General features: G+C 29.7%; 1 protein-coding gene across 1 annotated transcript in view; it reads left to right on the top strand.

Annotated features, from left to right (window-relative positions):
- The window catches only part of LOC123296305 (calcitonin gene-related peptide type 1 receptor-like), a 295317-nt gene that overhangs the window by 267860 nt on the left and 5156 nt on the right, over nt 1–22301 (top strand). Inside the window, exon 11 of the mRNA XM_044877766.1 lies at nt 930–1031. Coding sequence (XP_044733701.1) covers nt 930–1028 — 99 coding nt within the window. The 3' untranslated portion in view covers nt 1029–1031. The remainder of the gene's footprint in view (nt 1–929; nt 1032–22301) is intronic.

Below are 22301 nucleotides of genomic sequence, written 5' to 3'. Positions count from 1 at the left end.
TATGTCGTTTTGAATAAATTTTGACCCTGAACAACACTAGCAGACTACGTCGGGGGTAAGTGGAACTACCTCTCGCTAGAGTAGCTTGAAATACTCCTGAAATATTGCAAATTGACGTCGGAAATATTGCAAAAAATTGCGAAGTTAGAAAAAATGATGAATTTTCAACAGCTTTTTCCCGGAAACTATTGTCGATTCTAGTGTCATATTATAGCAAATTAAGTGTACTTTAAAAACATCTGAAAAAGATACTTCAAAAACTGACCCTTTAGGGTTAAAATTGCCAAAATCGGAAAAAAATAAAATTTTCTTGCGTTTTTTGATTTTTGACAAAAAGTTGCGTGTCCGAGGTCACAAATTTGGATTATACATTGGGCCAACATCATAAACAAGTCTGCTATATTGAAGCAAATTTAGTCTACTTTAAAAACGTTCTGAAATGGTTTTATCAAAAAACTAGGCCTTTACGGTTATTATCGCCAAATTCCGAAATTTTGGCATTTTAACATTGGAATAACATCATAAACAAGTCTGCAAAAAATCAGAACTATCGACTTTGATGCATACTATAATGTATAAAGTTAATGTAATAAATAAAATTAGATAAAATGATAAAGGCAAAAAATTTGGACAGAAAAAAAAAACTGTTTAACAAAGATGATATTTGTGACATTATGGCGCTTAATTGAAAAACGCAATAGAAGTTAAAAATCATTCCTCTAGTCAAACAAATATTTACCTAAACTCTTTTATGCCTACCTCCCAAGATTAAAGGTATTATCTAGATATAAAAATAAAATAATTATTGGTAGGTATCTTTCAAGACTGATATTCATGCTATACAAGCAACAACCCATTTACTGTTTTTTTTTAACATTAAAAGATTAAATCAATGTTCATCAAAGCTTTTCTCTTGTATATTGTTTCAGAGAAAATTAACTTCTCGTTCAGATAGAAGTCTGTTCAGTAGTTTTAAACGAGAATCAAGTGAAAATGAGAAACGAAGTGTCATAAGTGATATTGTATAAACTGTAAGATATTATAAATATTCATTCAGCGATTATGTATATTTAATAAAACTAATGCTAATGATTATATGAATGTTATGAATAACCTTAACAATGTATGAATATTTATTTACATTACTAACTATTTGGATCACTTTTTTTTATGAAATTAGCAAAAAATTTTTAACTATAGATAAACGGAAGTGATACAAGTGAAAACACATAATTCACTAACAACCAAGTATGGGGTGATCATATTTAGTTAATACATTTTTAACTTGAAAGAAAAGCGAAACGGTATGTGACATAAATAAGCCTTTTCATTGATTTGCTTTTGTTTCGGACAGTTGTCAAATAACTACTCAAGTAAATTTTTTTGCTAATGAATTGCATGAAATATTTTTAAATTATATGATAGAAATTAACGATCTTTTTGAATTTTCTAGAGACTCCCAAGTGTGTTTTGATTTACCAATTGTTCACTCTCTTCGGGTATTTTTGTTATTATGTGTTCTGCGGTTTTGTTTTAGATTCAGCGGTCTTGAATATATTGAAAATAAAAATGATTAATTTCTCACGCGTCAGCGTACTTGGACTAAACAATATTAACTGAAAGGTTGTCTTTTCGATTCAAGCCGACAGATCGTCAGGACAGGCTTGAAGTAAACAGATTGTGGCGGCTTTCTCTGAGTAGAAGTTTCTTCCTCCGTCTTCCTAACCCCTTCCAAGCGCATGATCAATTCTTAATTGTAGCTTGAACAAATAACACTTTTATATGTTTCTGAATTAAATGGTCGAGCTTTGTAGATATCATCGCCATACATCTATCTTCACGCTTTAACTATTTTTGATATTTTTGACGTAAGGTAAGTGTACATTATTACGGGTTAGTACGTTATTCCGGGAGTTTTTTATTTTAATCAAAAAATAAGAAATACTAAATAAATTTTTAATTTTTAAAAATAACTGATCCTCTAGCACTAAAATATGAACCAAAAAAATCCACTTTTGAACAAATCAAATCACACTTAAATACTATAATTGATCGAAAAATTGACCGATCGGTTAACATCTGGTTTTATTACAAATATGTTGTCTGTATACGTAAGGTGACAGTGTTGGATTGTTAAGCTTTTTTTAGTTTACTGGTAAGTTTATCATTTTTGAATATGTAAAAATATTGATTAGAATGAATAAATAAATCGTTTTAAAGATTTTTCAAAATATTTTAACTAATTATTTTCTTTAAATAATGATTCCCGGAATTATGTTCTTAAATCAGTGATAGTGAACCATATTACGGGAGTCTACCGTAATTAGGGAAAATAAGGAGTAATTATTTTTAACTCTCATTTTAAATTGGTGTTATAATTATTAAAATATTTTTTACTGATTGAAGCAGTAGATACCGTAGATTTTTGTGAGGTAATTACGGGATATGTTTTTTTTGTTTAAATTTGGTTAATTTATACTTAAATAACTGCTTTTTATGATAAGTATATAATGTGTTTTTAACTCCCGGAATAATGAGCAGAGTTTTTACATATGTATACAATTCCGGGAGTATCACATTGTAAAGGAGAAAATTGAAACTTTTTAAAAATTAATTTTTGATGATTATTAAGGTTAAAATAACTTTTACTATCATTAAAAGAATTTAAAAAAATAACAATTCTATTAGCTTCATTAATTTAATAACGATAATATTTACAATACCAGTGATTTATTGTCATTAGTATTCTGCAATATATTATGATTTTTTAAAAATTAATTAAAAATTTTTATTTTTCAATCAAATTTTATATGATAATACTCAATAATCTTAATTACATTAAACAAAATTTTTTAATTTACCTATGTTAAGTGTGTATCCCGGAATTATGTACTTTCATTCCCGGAATCAGGTTCAAAGCCAAATTTTATCACGGAATTAGAGACAAACTCGATGTCCAGAAAATTAACGTTTAATACTATAAATTAAAGACTTTGGGGTGAAAAAATGATCAAAACTAATTCTCAATAAATCATTTTATACGACAAATCAATTTTTATAGTGGTAATATTTATATTTATTTCAATAATCAGCTTCAAAGTACATTATGCCTTAACATCCCGTAATATGGTACATTTACCTTAAATACTTCTTGACTATGCGTACTGGTAACGCTACGGAAACACAATTTCGATCCGTTTGATTTATTCTTTCTAAAAATTACGTCATGAATTTTCTTTAAAAAGCTTCCGAAACAATTTATTTTTCCATAAGTTCACAAAAACAATTGAAAATAAAAACAATGGCTGAAATAAAAAAGTTTCTTATTTATAACTTAATTAATTTTATCATTTTTTAAATATTAAACTCAATTTAATAACAATAACTAAACGTGTGTCTTAATAAACTTTTACACAATAAAACTTAAAATTACTAACTTAAGTTTAATATAATATAACAATAATATAACACAAAGTGCGGCACGATAATTTTCTTTTTTGTGTATCTGCCAAGCAAGGGGTCTTGGAGAAACAGAATCGGTCTCATTTGAAGAAGCAATTCTAAAACTTTTGTTAATCATTGGAAGCCCAAAATGTCATTTATTGCACTAGGAAGGAAAGTTCGTTTGCCATAAACACCTATTTATTACCCCTGAATTTAAAAAAGGGTTGTTATAAGTTTGACCGGTATGTGTGTGTATCTGTGTGTTTGTCTGCCTGTGGCATCGTAACGCTTAAACGGATGAACCGATTTTAATATTTATGGTTTCATTTGAAAGATAATTTAACGGAGAGTGTTCTTAGCTATGTCCAAGTGCGAGCTCAGTTCTCGAAAAAAGTAAAAAATTGGCGATGATCTTCAAAATCGATTCAGTTTGGAAAAGGCATGATATATAATTTTATCATATAAATAATTATTATGGAAATGGTCAAATAAACCTGGCTCAATTCATTTTGAAAAGTGAAATGGTAAAATAATTAGGCAATTCAAAACAATAATTCAAAAGATCAAACTCAACTCAAATATTTCAATTTCAACTAAAATATTTTCAAAAATTTGTCCCAAAAAATGATAGGCCTAAGAATCCTTTACATCTCATCTGACGTCCTTGACCAGCACTTTGATAATGATTTAAGAAGGAGTGTTATACGTTTAAAGGGTTTATCTGTGTGCTGTGTGTTTCTCAGTGGCGTCGTAGCCCCTAAACGGCCGAACCGCCTTGATTGACAACATTTTATAGCTTTGTTTCCAAAAATCGGTTTACAAGGAATAAATCGCCTTTGACGGGGGTTTTTTAAATTTTGTAAATTTCACTCGAACTTAACTTAAGACTAACATAAGGTAAATCATCACTATTCCGATTGCCTAGTGCAAGAGAGTGAACAGAAGTTTCAATAATCGATTGCTTCAGGGTATGGATAATGGTAAAAAACACTGGGTTGACATTGACAATAACAAGTTTTAAAAGATCATCTTTTAAAAGGCATCTTTTCCAAGATAGCTCAAACCCTCCCTGCTACTTGGGGCTACGGTTGCCAATGTAAGTTATTTTACCGCACTCTGTTAAATAATATGTATCATTTTAAAACTGTTTATAAAGATTAACCAACTTAATTAAAAATAATTTTAAAACTTTTACAATTACTTCAAGTCAAACTATTAATTATATTTTCATAAAACAAACATTTATATTAATAATTATATTATAATATTATCATTAAGGTACAAGAATATGCAAGAACATGCAGTGAGAGTAAGATAGATGAAATGTTATAAGATAAAAGATATGTTTAACTAATAAACTGTGTGTTTATTCCGAGTTATATATCAATCAAGATCATTTATTATAGTTACAGTAAGAATTACTTAGTTGATTAAATTAGTAATTACTTTAGGAAAATTACTACACGTCTACCGTCCAACATTTACGTGAATGATTAAATTATGCAAAGAAAGTGCCTTGGGCCAATGAGAGCCACTTCTAAGGAAAATGCATTTATCGAAAATAAATTGAGCATAATTTTTTTCTCTGAATATAAAAATTATATTTGTTTAGTAAAAAGAAAATAAAAGAGAAAAAGATAATTGCTAATTAAATTAATTAAGAATGGTAGTAAAAACGTGACATGGGAGTTCCAAAGCGATAAGAGTCAAGATCTTTACCATTTAAAAAGTACTTCTAATTAGATCAATATACTTTTTCCATGAAAAACAGAAATGCTTTTTGTGAATTTTTTATGAAAATAAAGATCGATTAGAGCCTGTAACTCGAAAATTGCGCATTTTAAACAACGAAAACACTATCAAAAAATTGTAAAAAAGTCAAAATATTTGAAATAATTTAAAACCTTTTTTTTTTGCTCCAACGCACACGTGATCTGTGACGTCAATTCGGCAAGCAATGATAATATTCGTACTGTACTTACTACAAAATGATCTACGCAGCAATAATAATTAGATTTTCCAATCGGACCCTTAATCGGTTATATTTATGATAATTAATAAAAGTCAACTGGCGAACTGACGTCACAGGGCCATTCGTATAACTTCGTGTGTTTCCGGATCGTTTTCGCCAATTTGAATTTTAATGATTTTCATTGCCTGTTTTCTCGGCCTAAAATAACATTTTATATCATTTTGTTTCTTGTATGTATAGATGTATACAGCTTTTTAAGGGGATGATACATGGGCCTGACCAAAGCTTACGTTGAGGAGCTTCGAGTAGAGTTACAAAGAAAAAAAGATGGCTGTGTCAACTGTAGCGTAGGGGCGGAAAGCTACTTCCGGTCCTGAAAACAGTAGTAACTATTTCTTTTTCTAGTAACTTCTTACTAATTTCTTATTTCGTGAAAAATTTCTTCGGAACCACTTAAACTACATTTTACTAAAGTTTCAAATACTGTGATAAAACGAACTTTTGCATTTGATTTCTGCATCCATTTTTAAGAATATTTCACCTAGTGTATCTTTTGAACCCCCGACACAAAAAGAGGGGTGTTATAAGTTTAACGTGCCTGTGTATCTGTGTTTCTGTTTGTAGCATCATAGCTCGTTAAACGACAAACCGATTTTGATTTGATTTTTGTTTGTTTGAAAAGTGACTTGATCGAGAGTTTTCTTATCCATGTTTTAAGAAAATTAGTTTAATTAGATAGAAGAGAGTTACAAAGAAAATGTTATGTATCCCACTAGCTTGTAAACTTTGTACACCATAGATATTCTATTATAATATACAACAAACATATTCTTCACTGATGGTATATAATTTTCAGTTGATGTTAAACTTTTCATTTAACTTGTGTGTTTGTGCCATTAAATATTTATTAACTTGATTAGCCTGCTTTATACAGAGTGGTCCAAGATATAACAGCAGGACTTCATCAAATGATAGATAATGTTAAAATAATGATAATTAATTTCTCAATACACTTATCCCGGAAAAAGTTTCTTTTTTGGATACATTGTTTGAAATTTCAATAAAATGGGATAGTATTGTGAATATTTCCAAAACAGCTGCTTATAAAATTTGGAAATGTCACACTATGAGCTAAGGATTCTTCATGATTTAAGGCTTATGGGATAAATTACGAAAAACAGCGGTGGACATATGGGTACGATATGTTCCCCATGCTTGGGGCTGTATGCGATAAATTTTTTGTTTTTCTTACCAATTGCTTTAAAAATATTAACAATAATATCCGTTTTTTTCTAATTTTAACAAACTGTATTGAAGAAATGAGGCTTTTCCGATTGTAAGAGTAGTAGAAATTGTCATTATTTTTACGTTATCTACCATTTGATGAAGTCCTAATGTTATGAATTGGACCACCCTGTTAAAACAACAAAACATATTGTAACTATCACTGTTACAGTGTTACTGTTGCAAGTGTAACAATAATTAACTACTTACAAACAAGCCATCCTATATCTCTTTACAACAATCTGAATCATACAACAATCAGATTCATTTCTACATATAGAGTGAGATTTCTACATATAATACGCAGGGTACAATGTACCGTGAATCAGTCTCTTATTTGCTCGAGGAGGCAAGGTTTATTAGAAGGCTATATTGTTAGCCCAGATATTAAAGCTTTCCTCGTAGAAATAAAACATGTTGTAGACATCCTTAATAAGCGGACGAAAAAAATTGGGAATTATTTTGGAAACGAAGGAGGATCAAAGCTAAACATAGACAAAGATAAACCAACTTTGGGAAGCTTGTTTTTCGCCCAATATTTGCGCGACAAAAGTGGCTGGAACAACTTGATTTGATTTCCAAGGGAACCACACAAAATGGAGTGCATCTAAATAAAATTTTCATTCACCGGATATAATCTTCTTCTTATGAAGCCAAGGAGCGGATAATCTTTTTAACATCCCCATTGTGTGACATATTTTTAGGTATTCGAAAACAGATGCAAGTCTGTCAATTTTTCTTTTGGCTATAAGATATTTCCTTCTTAAAGCTTGCCTGTGTTTGAATTTTGAACTTCCTCCCACCTCTGTATCTTAACAGACTGTATTTCAGAATTTCAGATTCAATAAAAGACTTTTCTAACCTCTCAGAAAATAATTCTTATTTTTGAATTCGATAAAAACCAAATGAAGTACTTATTTACAAAAACGTGAAATATTTTGTATTTTGTAATTTACCCCGACACTCCATTCAAAATAACATTTAAAAAAATTTTTTTTTCTGAGCCCGTGAGATAAAAACTACTTTTCTCACTCATTTTGCGTGCGAAAAATTGTTTATTACCGCACTCATTTTTAACCAAACAAATTAGCTTAAAAAGGAGTAATATCATTTTCAATCAATAAAAATGGTCAAATTACTGTCAAAACGGTTATCGAAAAATGGACCCGAAAAAAGTGAACCTGAAAAAATAGATCGAAAATTATATCTATATATACCCGGAGTATAGTTGTAAATACGAGTTGGTTTGGTTGAGTTTGTCGACTATCGAGGAGTTGGTTAGGTTCTGAAGTTTTTAGCCCTTGCGTTCAATAATGGGACACTATTACAGAAATGTTTTACGTCTATATTTCCGGGTCTATTTTTTCCTAAATCGTTACCATTTAATTTTGCATTTTAGACGCGTAAATATAGTTTTATACGATATACGTTAATAACACATTATTAGCGTACTTCTGAGATGCACATGAGTGCGTAGCATTTAATTGCATAAATTTCGCATGATTACGTTAATTATGCCCTTATCCCATCATATCGTTAATAAGTATTTCGTCGTAATGTTATTTCTTCGTTAACAATATAATATAATGTTCTACAAAACTTATATATTTGAAATTATTTAATAAAAATCTTTCATAAAATCTATTACAGTCAGTAAGAACATTTTTATTTAAACGGATTTAAAATAGTTTAGCATCATAAAAGCATTTAAGCCTCACATAATAAGTTCATGAAAAAAAGTTTAACTAACAAACTTATCTCAATAAAACTAAGGATTCCCATTCATGTCTTCATGTCTTTATTCAACTATACAGGTTCAATGTTTTTAATAAAGGTCGTACATATTATCATGGAAGTAAATTTATTACGGATACAGGTTCATAAAGTTAACAATCCTCCTTGTTTGTTGTTTATATCGTTTTAAATTAGTTAATCTAATTTAATTTATAATTTAAAAAATTTGTAGGATAAACTTGTCTAGATCCGCCCTCTGTCGTACACTGAAAAAAGTGCTAACAAGAAAATAAGTTCTTAACATGGTAGCAAGTTAATGTTTTCTTGGTTCATGAAAATTTTTACCAGCTATACTTTAACTTTTAAACCGACAATTACTTATTGTATAGAATTAAGTATTGAAATCGGTGGCTCAAGAAATATTTGCTTATTTAAATCACATGAACAGCCAAAAAAATGCAATTCGTGCATGTAAGTGAAACAAAAAGAACGAATTATCGTGGGAAGTGCTGTGTATTGATAGAAGAATTCCGCTTAAAAATATGCCAAGCGGATAATTGAATACTTTTACGTGTCTGGTTTTGGTGGAGAGGAAATGATATAACGTCAATTTTTGGTTTTCCGGATGGAGAGGAGGAGAAAATGGAGGAGCCCTATACCTGAGAAGAGGTATAGGCCTCCTATAATAACGGAAAAAGATATGGCTTACGTGTTGTTATCGGTTACAGGTCAAAAGTGGTTTTCTATGGAGGGGGGTACTCACATAATGAACCTGCCGAGTCCGCTCGCCCGGCACCTGGGGACTGGAATTATTTAGCAAAATGAAAAATAAACTGAATCAATTTTTTTATTTCATTGAAATCATTTTCCACATCCTTTCAGCATATTTCATAGATTTTCAACGATTAGAAATTCAATACAGTAAATCCTTGCAGCTATGTGACCGGATTTTCCAAAGTTATCCCCTAACGACATGTTGTACATAAATCAAAAGTATGGCCAACCTTGACAACATTCTCATAGTCAAAACAGATTTTTCATAAAATTAATTTTTTGTTCAAGTTCCTTCATAAATGTCAATTTTTATGAAATTAATAAAAATTATGGATAATTTCTCTTTCCTTTGTTTTTGTTAGAAAATTTATTAATTGATGTAATTTTTTAATGGTTTTATTTACTTACCATAAATAAAACTCGACTTTTGACTTTGTTGGCATAAAAGTTCAAATATGTTAGATCGTGGTGATCATGATATAGGTCGTGTAAAAAAATGGATATGTCTTCCTACATTAGCAAGGGTCCGAAGTTGGTATGTCTTAACAAAATTAAGAAATGGAAAGGAACCAATCGAGTGTTGAAGAACGGTAAGATGTAACAATATTTCTGTATCTACTTATTTGGAACTGGGAAATCACTGTTTCTTATTACAGTAGAATACTTAAGGTAGTCGGAATAATTCACTCTTTAGTCCTCATTCAAACTTCATTTCTATATTCCCCTTTTCTTCACCCACATCGTGAATAAAGTTGCCAGGCTATAAAACATAGATTCAATGCAAAAAAAAAAAAATGGGAACGCCTTTGGCTGATACAAAAGAAATAAAATGATCCAGTGAACTACGATAAAATAGAAATTTTAGCACATATTCTTGAAGAAACAAACAATGATGACGCGACGCAATTTCAAAAGTCTACCTTCAAAAGCGTGTTTGTTTTTTCATCAGTCTATTTCCTCTTTTAAATCTAAATTGAATTTTAAGATATTTTAGGAGTTGGAGGGAGGGATTCATAGCAACTACTGGTTCAAAAAAAAAAAAAAATTTCTCTTCCATTCAAATAAAAAACATACATTATTTATTTTGCTTCGGATAGTAAAGAACAAGTGTATTATAAAAACTTACATAGTAAAAAAAAAGAATTAATATACTGCGCAGTTGATGTTCTTATAACAAGTAACTATTGTTTGAGTCAACGATCTTACTTCAACAAAATAGGTAGTTATATAAATTCTAAACAACTTTCTTAAATCGCGAAAGTATTTACTTGATACCATATTAAGAAAATATTTCCTTGCAAAAAGTCCTTTCTTTAATTTAAAGTGTACCTACTATCTAAAAGACTTAGACTATTGAAGTATTCACAAATCGATAACCGTCCCGCGTGTGATACGTTCCAGCACATTGAAACTTTACTTGAATTTATGTCTTACATAATTAAAAGTGAACTTTATATGTCTATAAATAATAAAATTAGTCTGCTTTCTCACATGTTTGTTTACTATATCATGATCTCAATATTTTCTTTTCTTTACCTTCGTACATTTTACACTTCCCCTTTTGTTTATAATTGAAGGTGTGGTGAAAGAAATTAAAATTTAAACTTAGGGGATTCCACTGATCGTTTATTTATTCAATGAAAATACATTGTAAAGTCAATGGTGTTTAACAAAAATCACATTTTCGACAATTTTAAGAACGCTTGCATATTATCTTTTTTTACTCAAATTAAGTCGGAATGCGACATAACTGTCTGACAATCATACATTTATATTGTTCGTGGAGATATGCAAGGATTGAATAAAACTTAATAAATAAGTTTTTTGATTAAAACAGTTTCCAAAAATCACAAAAATTCCTAAGTTATCGGGCTTTTTATTATTATTTTATCCTTCAAAGATGGCTGAAAAGATGATGAAACATATTGGGTATCCTTTTCAATTGGATATTTCTATATCAAAAGAGAGTGTGATAAAAAACTATCTAAAACATTTAGACAATCTTGTAGTTTACCATACTACAAGATTATTACCACAGTTTACCATACTAATAATACCATAAAAATGTAAGGTTGCCGATGATACAAAAACAAAATTTTAATTTAATTATAAGTTCATCGAAGATCCATGATCTTTGATGAACAGAGACGAGTATTGGTGATTGAAGAGCAATATCTATATTATCAAATTTATAAGCATCACTTACACACAATAATATTATACCTATATTTTTGTAGTTGCGTGGTATTGTAAAAATAACTCATTACTTGACTAAAAAGCATGCATTTCGTTTATATCTATGTACCGTGGAATTAACCAAAACTTTTTTAGAATACTGCAGGTTTACGAATCCCCTTAAAGGATATGAAAAGTGATTTTTTTTTAAATTGTCTTAAAATGATTTTAAAATTAACCTAATCTAACCTATCAATGAGCTGTATAACGCTTTAAAATTTGGATACTACGAATAATATTTTGGTACAGGTGTTCATATAAACAGGATAAAAAGCGTATAGAGATATCAAGCTGAAATTTTTATAGCATTCTTAGGACGAATAAAATGAGGTCGAATAAGTAAATGAGATACGTAGATCAACCGGGTTTTGGGTCCGTAGGATCAATCTTGCAAACCGTTAGAGATAGGCAAAAGTTTAAATGTAAAAAAAGTTTCTTAAAAAATATAAACAATTTTTGTGTGAAACATTTTTTCGTAAAAATTACTGTTTACCCAGGAGGGCGCTATCAGTTACGTATATGTGGGTATCTAATTGTGAGAGTGGATATCTTTCTTTACTTACGTAACGTAAAAAACAAACGATTGCATCATCGTATATGGTATTTCAACAAATATGTCAGTCAATTGTTTGTTTTCACTTGTTTTATTTCATTTTCGAAATACAAAGGTGAAAACTTTTTCAAAAACCATTCGGTATGCATACTTAAATAGCGACATAGAAGTTTTCTGTTCATTAATAAGTGTGTTAAAACACGACACACATAATATGAGAACTGTTTGATATTTTGTGTATTCCTCCATTTCTTCCTGGAAATATACAACTTTGTTACTTATTAGATTTATTCATTTCAAGAATCTAATATTGTTGTCTTTAATTAGAAAACTTAGGTATATATTGTACAATTAGAGTACCTTACTGCTATTTACCACGTAACGACTTTGTATGTAAATGTATGACTAAGTAGGGGATAATTTGAGTGGAATGCATTGCAAATAACAGTAATCCAATTTCAGTTATTTTCTTTCTATGTTTGCAACTCTTTGAATGCTTTCATTTGTTTTAAATTTCAAATGTCAGATTGAAACATTATACTAACGATACGGATCTATTAACGCTCAAAAACGCTCGACGCTCAAGTTGTTTACTTGTTCTACAGAAATAGCAATTCTGAAAGAACTGTGTACAGACTTCTAAGTTAAGACCATGGCGATTTCTTCGCTCTGTAGGAGGGCTTAATTAGCCATAGTCTCAAGTCTATACACTTAAAAGTCTATACACAGTAATAATGCTAATTTTGCCAACCTAGATAGTTAAACCGTAGAAAAAGAGGCAGAACTGGAAGGCAAAACCTGGAGTGAAGTCAAGAGTCTGGCCAGCAATCGTGTTCCCTGGAGATCCTTTGTTGCGGCCCTGTACCCCCTAGGGATTAAAGAAATTAAGTCAAGTAAGCCAAGACGTGTAATTCATCGCAGTCACATTCAGCCACGAATACTCCATTAGATTTCTTTTTGTGGAGCTTTGTTCTACATTTTCTCCGCCAGGACAAAAAGTCAGGTCGATGACCGGGACCTTAAAAACATCCAATTTTCAAAGTGTAGGACGTCACATGGCCATTCGTATAAGTTCGTGTGTTTTCTGATCGTTTTCGGTCATGTGGCTCCAAAAAAATCGTGGAAAAAAATTAGCCCATTTATCAAGACATTTACTTTCATTTAAAAAAAAAATAAATGTCAAAAAGGTCTATTTGATGGTTAAGTTTCAACAAGTTTTCCACTTCACGTAAATTCTAATAAATATGAAATACTTTCGGTGAACACGTAGGTATGGAAAATATGAAAACATAATATAAATTACGTAACAAAATAGCACATCACAGCATGTGAGAAAGAACAATTCTATTTAAATGATAATTACATGTGGATTGTTTACAATATTATACATATATACATATATTGTTGTTATGTTTATAAGTTTATAAATTATAATGAAATTGGTTATATATTGTTGATGAATTATTATTATATGTGGAATATATTGGATACACATGGATGAGGGTGTGAGTGCTTGATACTAGGGATACATTGGGAGGCAATCAATATACAGGATGGTCCAACCAATAACAACAAAACTTTATTCCCATATTAATACATACTATAAAATTTGCATCTAATGTGTGCCTTCGTGATGTTTACAAAACAGTGATGTGTATATAAAAATGTTGCAAACAAAAGTTGTTTATTTTTTGAAAGGGAACATTTTTTACATTTAAACTGTTATTCTATCTCTAACGGTTTACAAGACCCAATTGACCTATTTTGCTCACGAACCCGACCTCATTTTTTACGTCCTGAGTGCGCTGTAAAAATTTCAGCTTGATATCTATTTTCGTTTTTGAGTTATCGTGTTCACAGACGGGCGAGCGAACGAAAATGGACTAATTAGATAATTCTATGAACACCTATATCAAAATTTTTTTAGTAGCATCAATATTTTTAATTGTTACAAACTTGGGACTTAATATACTATGTATATTTCATATATACATGGTATAATAATAATTTTTAAATACACTGGAATACGTATCTTTTCCAGACACAGGGTGTTAAAAGTTTAAAAAGCTGCTTTAACTTGGACCACCCTATGTTTTCAATTCATTGAAACGTACGCGGAATACAATAAGTTTTAATAATTTTCCAATTTAATTGCGTTAAGAATTTTATAATGATATGATTGTATTTTCACGTTTTCTTATTTTCCATGAAATATAAAAAAGGGGGAATTTTTCTAAAAAATCATTCCTGTGTTAAGACTACAAATGGTACACGAAGTACCTATTTATTTAAATTTATTTATTTACATATGCTACAGGATATTTTTAAGGAACACATTTTTAGAATGGCAACATTCTTTTGCCCTTTGCTTTGTATTTAGTTTTGATTGCCATTCGATTATGAATGGACTCACGCCAGAGCAAGGTATGCAAATCGTTGAAAATCGTTTTTATTTTAGATAATTTGATGGGCATGTTGATTGGCCTCCAATATCGTCCGATCTAACCTTATCAGATTATTTTCTTTGATGACATGTAAAATCACTTGTCTACGCCGATAAACCGAAAACGGTTTGGAATACTTGGAACAGAACTGTTTATTGCCCAAATACAACCGCATTTCTGCGAAAAGCACGACCTAACATGACGGAAATCATATTCAAATATTAATGGCGTAAGTTATGTTGCCAAATAAGTCATTTAATATCAATGAAAATTTTTTTTTTATATTAGTTTAAAGTTGTGAACCTCTAAAAAAACACCCGATATTTTTATCTTAGCATTTTATTTTTAGTGCTTATATGTATATAAAATATAATACTTTCAGGGCTAGAACATATTATATATACCTTCATAAATATATATAGTTTTACAGTAAAACATCTTTAAACTACATCAAATCATCGTAAAGTGAACGAGAGCGTCTATTTCTATTAACTACTCGACAATGTGTAAATAGATCACCTACAAATACACTTCAAATTGTTTGTTATAAAGGACTTGATTTCAAACACTTCAGTGTTTAAATTGCGAAGTTGCCCTGATAAGTTACTATTTGCATACTTACTTGGTTGCATACGACAAAAAAATTTAATGTACGTTGTGGGTGGTGAGCCAATGTGTGAAAGAACTAATCCTTCATTAATGTGAAATCAAAAAATGGTAAAAACAGGATGGGGAATTTTAATCTATCATCTGAATATCTCGCTACCTCAATAAAAATTATAGAATTTGATGGGAAATATTATGTTCTGACATAAATTTAACCCAGTTCTTCGGGTTGCTTTAATAGCCAATTTAGATTCTAAACAGTAAGAGATAGAATAACATTTAAAATTAGAAAGATATTTTGTTCAAAACATTTTTTCGAAAAACGTTAGCCTTCGGAGGAAATGCGTCATAAAAATATGCCATTATTGAAATTAATCAATTGTCAGGTAAAACTCCGGACTGACATTTTTCCGTAGTTATTTCAATTAAATACAATAATGACATATTTATGAGTTGCATTTCTTCCGAAAACTGACGATTTTGTAAAAAATGGTTTGTATGAAAAATATAAGTTTTTTTTTTAAGAATCAACTTTCTAAGTTAAAGTGTTATTCTATTCCTTACCGTTTCGAATCTAAATTGGATATTAAAGAAACCCCAAGAACGAGATCAAATCTGATGTCCGAACATGATGTTCCTTATGTAACTCTACAATTTTTATGGTGGTCATTTTTTAATAAAGGTGGCGAGATATTCAGATGCATAGATTAAAATGGCCCACCCTGTCAAACATAATATGAGACATATAGACATTTAAAGCGTAATTAAGACCTTATTTTATTTGCAACCAATATAACGGTTCGCCTGACAAATCTAGATGGACAGCACATTGTCGGCCACGGCCAGTAAACCTTTACCGTGAAAATTTCTAAAAAGTCTTCGGAAAAAATTTGCCTTTTTCAGAATTTATTGCCAATTTTACTGTAATGAAAGTCTCCTCCCCTTCTATATTAAACATAATAACAATTTATTTATATCGACTATAATATTTAAAGTACCTACCAAAAAACCATTTTATTATATACCAATTCTTCATATGCTAAATCGAAAAGGTTACCAATTCTTTATATACTAAATAGAAAAGGTTTTTTGAATAAATATGTAAACAATTTATTAATTTTATTCCTATTTTCTTCTTGTAGAACAAACATATGTTTTAATTATTTATTTTAATTAGTGAAATAGAATTTTCGAAAATTTTCTATGGCGTTGTTGTTGTCGGTAAAATTCAATTAAATTAAATAAATTTATTCCATCATCCAAAAATGTTTTTGTACATTAAAAACTATTGTTTGATGATGATGCTTCCTCATGTCATTTATTTACTGAGACAAAATAAGTGTTTATTAATTTCATACAATTTATTTTATCTTTATAATCCTGGTGTTTATTTATTGTATAACAACACCTCAAGCGACGTCTATATAAATGTATAATAGTCAATTGTACAGTTGATGGCTTTCATTAAGGCTGTCATGTAATACTAGAGTAATACCCACCCGCTTCGCTAAGTTTAAAAGTAAATATTGATAAAGATTGCTTTCGCTTATCCTCTTTCTATAACACTCGAAATAATGGTAAGGATTGTTTTGCACAGGTAAAATATATGTATGGTTTTCTATTTTTTTAAATGTATAATAGTTATTATTCATTGGGTATATCAGAGAAGATGCCCGTAAAATATTTTATATTGACTACTTTTACAGAAATCTGTAATTTATGGTAATGTCAAATTACTACTTTTACAGAAATCTGTAATTTATGGTAATGTCAAATTAAATTAAATTTTTTTATTTTTTTTAATATATCTTTATAAATTATAGTTCATGTGTTATTCTGATATATCAGCTCTATTGCTTTACAGTTTCATTAAAAACCATTCGCTAGTTTAAGCGTGAAAGCGTAACAAACAAACAAACAAACAAACTTGCTTACTTTCGCATTTATAATATATAGAGATAGAGATAGAGATAGAGATGTACAAATTTTAATCACTCTTTGATTGAGAAACGCAAAGTTAAATAAAATTGTCAAACTAATATAATTTTTTTAAAGAATTCTCTTAAGTATTTATTGGTAGGGAAAAATATAAAAAAATGCGGTTTTCCAGATTAGAATAATTAAAGTAAGTAACAATTGAACTTGAAGCACTCCGACTATACCCTTTACTCAATCGCTTTGAAATTCGGAAATGTTATAGATATTAATATTCTACCTGACTAGGGTACTTTTATTTTTCGAAAATCCTGTTAATTTTCCCACTTTTCAATTTTCACACCCAGAATAAGAAAACTTTCTATAGTCACAGGGCAGGTAAGAGGAGTGAGCAAAATGAAGAAGACTAGAGAATATACTTATCTTTGTGAACTTAGTTTTTCCAGAACTGCATCTAAACGAAGAAACTTTTCAAATTTTTCTTTCACTATTTTAATGGGAGAGTATTTTTACCTGCCGTGGGACTATAAACGTGTCTTGTATTAAAATATGTTGTACGATGGTACGGAACCCTACGTGTGCCAAACAGTTGACTGGTTTTGTGTTAGGCATCTAAATTCTCTATATAATACTGCTCTATGAAATTACCTAAATTGGTCAATGACTTTGTGACATGAGATAGACAGATGAGATTACCTGCATGAGAAATTTTAATCGATTAACACCACGAGGTTATAACTACCGAAGCAATTACACTCGTAGAAATTAATACTATGGAAATTATAATAAGGTAATGGAACCAATGATGGCCCCACCTAAACACAATTACGCCATCATTTTAACGTTTGGTTTTTCAGTGACGTAACAAAGTTAGTACATATTTTTTATAATTAAAATTCTTTTATTTTAAGCAGTACATTTTCATATCAAAACGTTTGGATATTGAATGAAAGTAAAGTTTCTGCTTTTTATGTGATAATTAGTTTTTTACAATTGAGTTAGGTTTTGTGGCCCGATGTGTGGTTTACTAAGAAAGTCCGGGCCAGAAGTTGTATATATTGTATTTGATTGCCCTCAAAGTAATCAAACATGTCCCACAAGATAATATGACTGAAAATAAAGGACTGAGTAAACTACTTTTTCCTCATATTTTGTTATAAATATATTGTGTGTCCCTGTTATGGTGTAACTGGCTTATATAGATAAGCCCTATATATAAAGGAAAATAATTAAATTAATTATTATGATAGATCTTATCATGACATGAAAAAAAATTATCTTATGTAACAATTTTGAGTTTTGATAGATTGAAGATCCACTGCCACTTTTTTTACTCAATTTTCTAAATTATTTTTTTTTCAATGGTCAAATTCTGAATATAAATATATTCATAAAAAAACGTTATCAAATGATAGTATTACTTACATAGTCCACCACTTCTTTTAATTCAGTTTTTTTTCGCAGTTCCAGAACCCACTTTATTAATATAGCAAGTTCATAAAGTCTGTATTACTGATTTTATATAATTAATTAATGATTTTACTAATGGCAATTTTTTTAACAAATTTCAATGAGAGAATTTATGGCGGTTTGGCTTTAAGTGAGCCTTAACATGATTCCAGTATCTTATGATAATTATAAATTAATTCAGCATATAAGATAAGCAAATTAATTAAATAAAAAATTAAAAGATTTCGGAACGTTTTTCAAAATTAGTAATTCAATTTCCAAATTAATAATATATTTGACTTTATATTGTAAGGGAAGGTGGGACACAGTGGAACCAAAAATTATTTTTTTGGAATTTTAAAAACAAAACATTCAATCTATTTAAAACTCGTGTAGGTTGAAATGGCACTTTTCATATGAAACAAGACTCGTATTCAACTTTGGTATGTCAAATATGATGAGAAATATGTATCGGTTGTTGTGCGTATGCGCAATAGTCGCTAATAAAATTATTTAAACTATTTTTAATAAAAATGTAAAAATGATCGTAAAAAATTATTCGAATTATTTTCAAATATTTTTATCGAAAGAAAATAACAATAACATTAAATGTCAGCCTGATTTCTTAATAAATCTGTGTAATTCATTTCGATATTTTTCTTGGAATAATAGACAAATATTCACTATCCCCATGTTCCACTATGATCAACATTCTCCTACATTATTTTAGTCTGAAAACATAAAAATGTATTATTTACCTTATTCATAATAATTTATTCATCGGTCAGACAGTCTCTGAAAGTTCATTTTACGGATTATTGAATTCGTGTTTTGAAAACGAATGTTTTTAATCTTTCATCTTATATTTTCTTTTTTTAGGATTCCGTATATACGTCGTAAAATGTGTAGTTTATATAAATGAATTCTAAATTAGCAGGTGAGAGGTAAATTGGAAATTTAAATGGTCCTAAAGGATGCGTACCTAAATATATCAAAATCAAAAACATATCTTAAAAAATTCGAAACATAATTTAAAAGTAAATGTTGATTTGAAAAAAAACTTGCTCAAAAACCAATTCAAAAATATGATGGAGAAACACAATATGGAGAAAAAGTTCTATCGCACATTTTTATTGACAAGAAGTAGAGTCTCTCCATAAAATTGGAAGATGAAATTTTTAATTTCCTGCTCCCAATTACGATGCCGTTAAAAGGTCCTTAGCAATAAAATTCAAGTATATTATTTTTATAGTTTCAGAAAGTTTGAAAGAAACTTAATTTCTTTGCGGACCATGATTATTAGTACGGAATCCTCTCCACACAGATCTAAATTGCACTTGACTAGAGTTTTTTGATTTTCTTATTTGATATTTGAATTGGTATGCAAGATGATTTTATAAAAAGTTTCCAGATAATTATTTCATAGACGAATTAGAATATCAAAAAACAGTATAATACGAGGATTTATATTTTTGGGGGAATGCAAAAAATTTGTCCAATTTTAATTTTCAAGTGCGCGTTCCGTGTTCAGCAGGGATAAACTTCATTTTTTTTTTAATAGAACTGCATAATTTTTGTAGCATATTCTAGTTCTTTGACGACAAAAATCAATTTTTGTCTGAAAAGCTTTTTCCTAAGCCTCAATTTTTTCCACCTTTCATTATTTTCAGGTATTCTCAGGATTTCAGGTATTTTCAGGTTAAAATGTATCCACCAAGAAATTAATATTTTGTACAGATTCTTATTTCTTATCGATAAACCAGAAATTCGTTTTTCTATACTATTTCTAAAGTTTTTTTTATCTTTTAAAATCGTAAAATTAACTACCAAAAATTGAGATCTAAGATTTTTCCATTAAAAAAAACAAAATATCCCATCGTTTGACTGAGAAGGTGCCTAAAAAAATATAACTAGATCACTCATCTCTTCTAAAAGAAAGACAACACGAATTTTATCGTTTATTGATATCTAATTTGTTTTTGGGAAAATAAACGGGAAACTTTCTTATAAATCATCCTGTATGTATAATCTTCTTCATAAGGTACACATGTACTTACATAGCTTAATAATTTATTGTTTTGAAGTTGATTTATTACCTTTCTTGTAGTCTGTAATAATCTATAGCTTATTCATGGCGAAAATGTTCTCATACTTAAATGAATAATTTCCACTCAAGGAACTTGCTTTACACAGAGCTGAATAAACTGTTATATTTGACTCTAAAAATCTACAAATACAAGTTTTATACTATTTCCAATCTTCCAAACGCTGGTTGTAGTCACTTTCCGGGATTGCCTTCAGTTCCGTTTTCGCTGCGGCTTGAATCTCCTCTATCGTATATAAACGGTGTCCCTGAGTGGTCTTTTGAGCTTGCTGAACAGCCAGGAGTCGCACGGCACCAGATCAGGTAAATACGGTGGTTGCGGAACGATATGGGTTGAGTTTTTGACGAAATGATTACGAATTATGGGATGGTGCATTATCGTGGTGTAAAAACCATGAATTGTCTTTCCACAATTCCGGCCTTTTTAGGCGGATAGCGTTACGCAAATGACGCATAACGTTCAAATAATATTCTTTGTTGACTGTTTGGCCGGGCGTAACGAATTCAAATGTCACCATATTTTTTGGACACAGTATGTAAAATAAATATTTTCGACGTCTTAATTGTCTTAATTTTCATCTTCTTGTTTCTTTAGAATAAGCTTATTAATTTTCCATTATAAGAAAATTCTACTTATCGGTCCGAAAATCAAAATCGAAATATCAGCATATCTATACATTTCATGGTCATGCTCGAGAATGAAAGATAACAGCGATCTTGAATTTGCACCAATCGTTGCGTAGTAACAAGTGTGCTGAAAAGTCAGAAAATAAATGGGAGCATTGACGGGAAGGAGAAAAATTAAACTTGAAATTTTTCTTTCAATATTAAGAAACTGGAAATTGGGGTAATTTGTTTAGTTGTAGAAAATCTCTGAAACAATAATCAACTGATCAATTTCTCTGTAAAACTAATAAATTAACAGAAATATTTCTGATGATTGATTTTATGAATTTTAATAAAAATTTTCAAAAAATATTTTTCCCAGTGCCCAGTACCTCTTGTACAAAGAGCAAGAATTTATTTTATTGGGATTATTTTAGGCAGTTAGGGAAAGTTTTATTCATGTTTTAGTGAAGTTGAAGGTGTGAATAATCACTTATGTGAACAGCTTGACCATTTGTTCTGATGCACCCGGTAATTTTTTTTTCCATAATGTGAAAATGAAATTAATTTTCTTTTATGTATTTAACGAATTTCAAATATTTTGTGAACAATAAATATTTCAAATATTAAGTAGAATATTTATGTTAATTAGGAAGTAAGCACGCCAGTTGCATAGTAAATTTTAATACTTAAATAAATAATTTAACAAAGTAGGATAGAAAGATATGCTAACGTAAACAATGGAATTATGCATGATGTCCCAAAAGTATGGAAACTCCTGGAGATCTCGCAGAGTCAATGGAAAAAAAAAGGTAAAATACCATATACGGCGTATTTTTCGACCGGAAATTCAATGATGACCTTGGATTTGACCTTGAACATAACCTCGAAGTGAACTAAAAATCAATTTTTCGAATAGGAGCCCCTACTTTTTAGTTAATATTTAAATGAGCGGAAAATTTTACGCAAGAATATGATCTTGACCATTTTCTTGACCATGATCTTCAAGATCATTCCAATGTCAAAATTGTTTTTGCAATTATATCCACTGCATAATCACCATATTCGACAAATTTTTGGTGACCTTGAGTTTTGAACATGAACATACGCTTGTGGATTCGAAAAGAGCAGAATATTTTACGTCCACATATTATGACATGG

Source organism: Chrysoperla carnea, chromosome 3 (genome assembly GCF_905475395.1).
Source record: "Chrysoperla carnea chromosome 3, inChrCarn1.1, whole genome shotgun sequence".
NCBI lineage: Eukaryota > Metazoa > Arthropoda > Insecta > Neuroptera > Chrysopidae > Chrysoperla > Chrysoperla carnea.
This window is presented reverse-complemented; position numbering and strand designations above follow the sequence as displayed.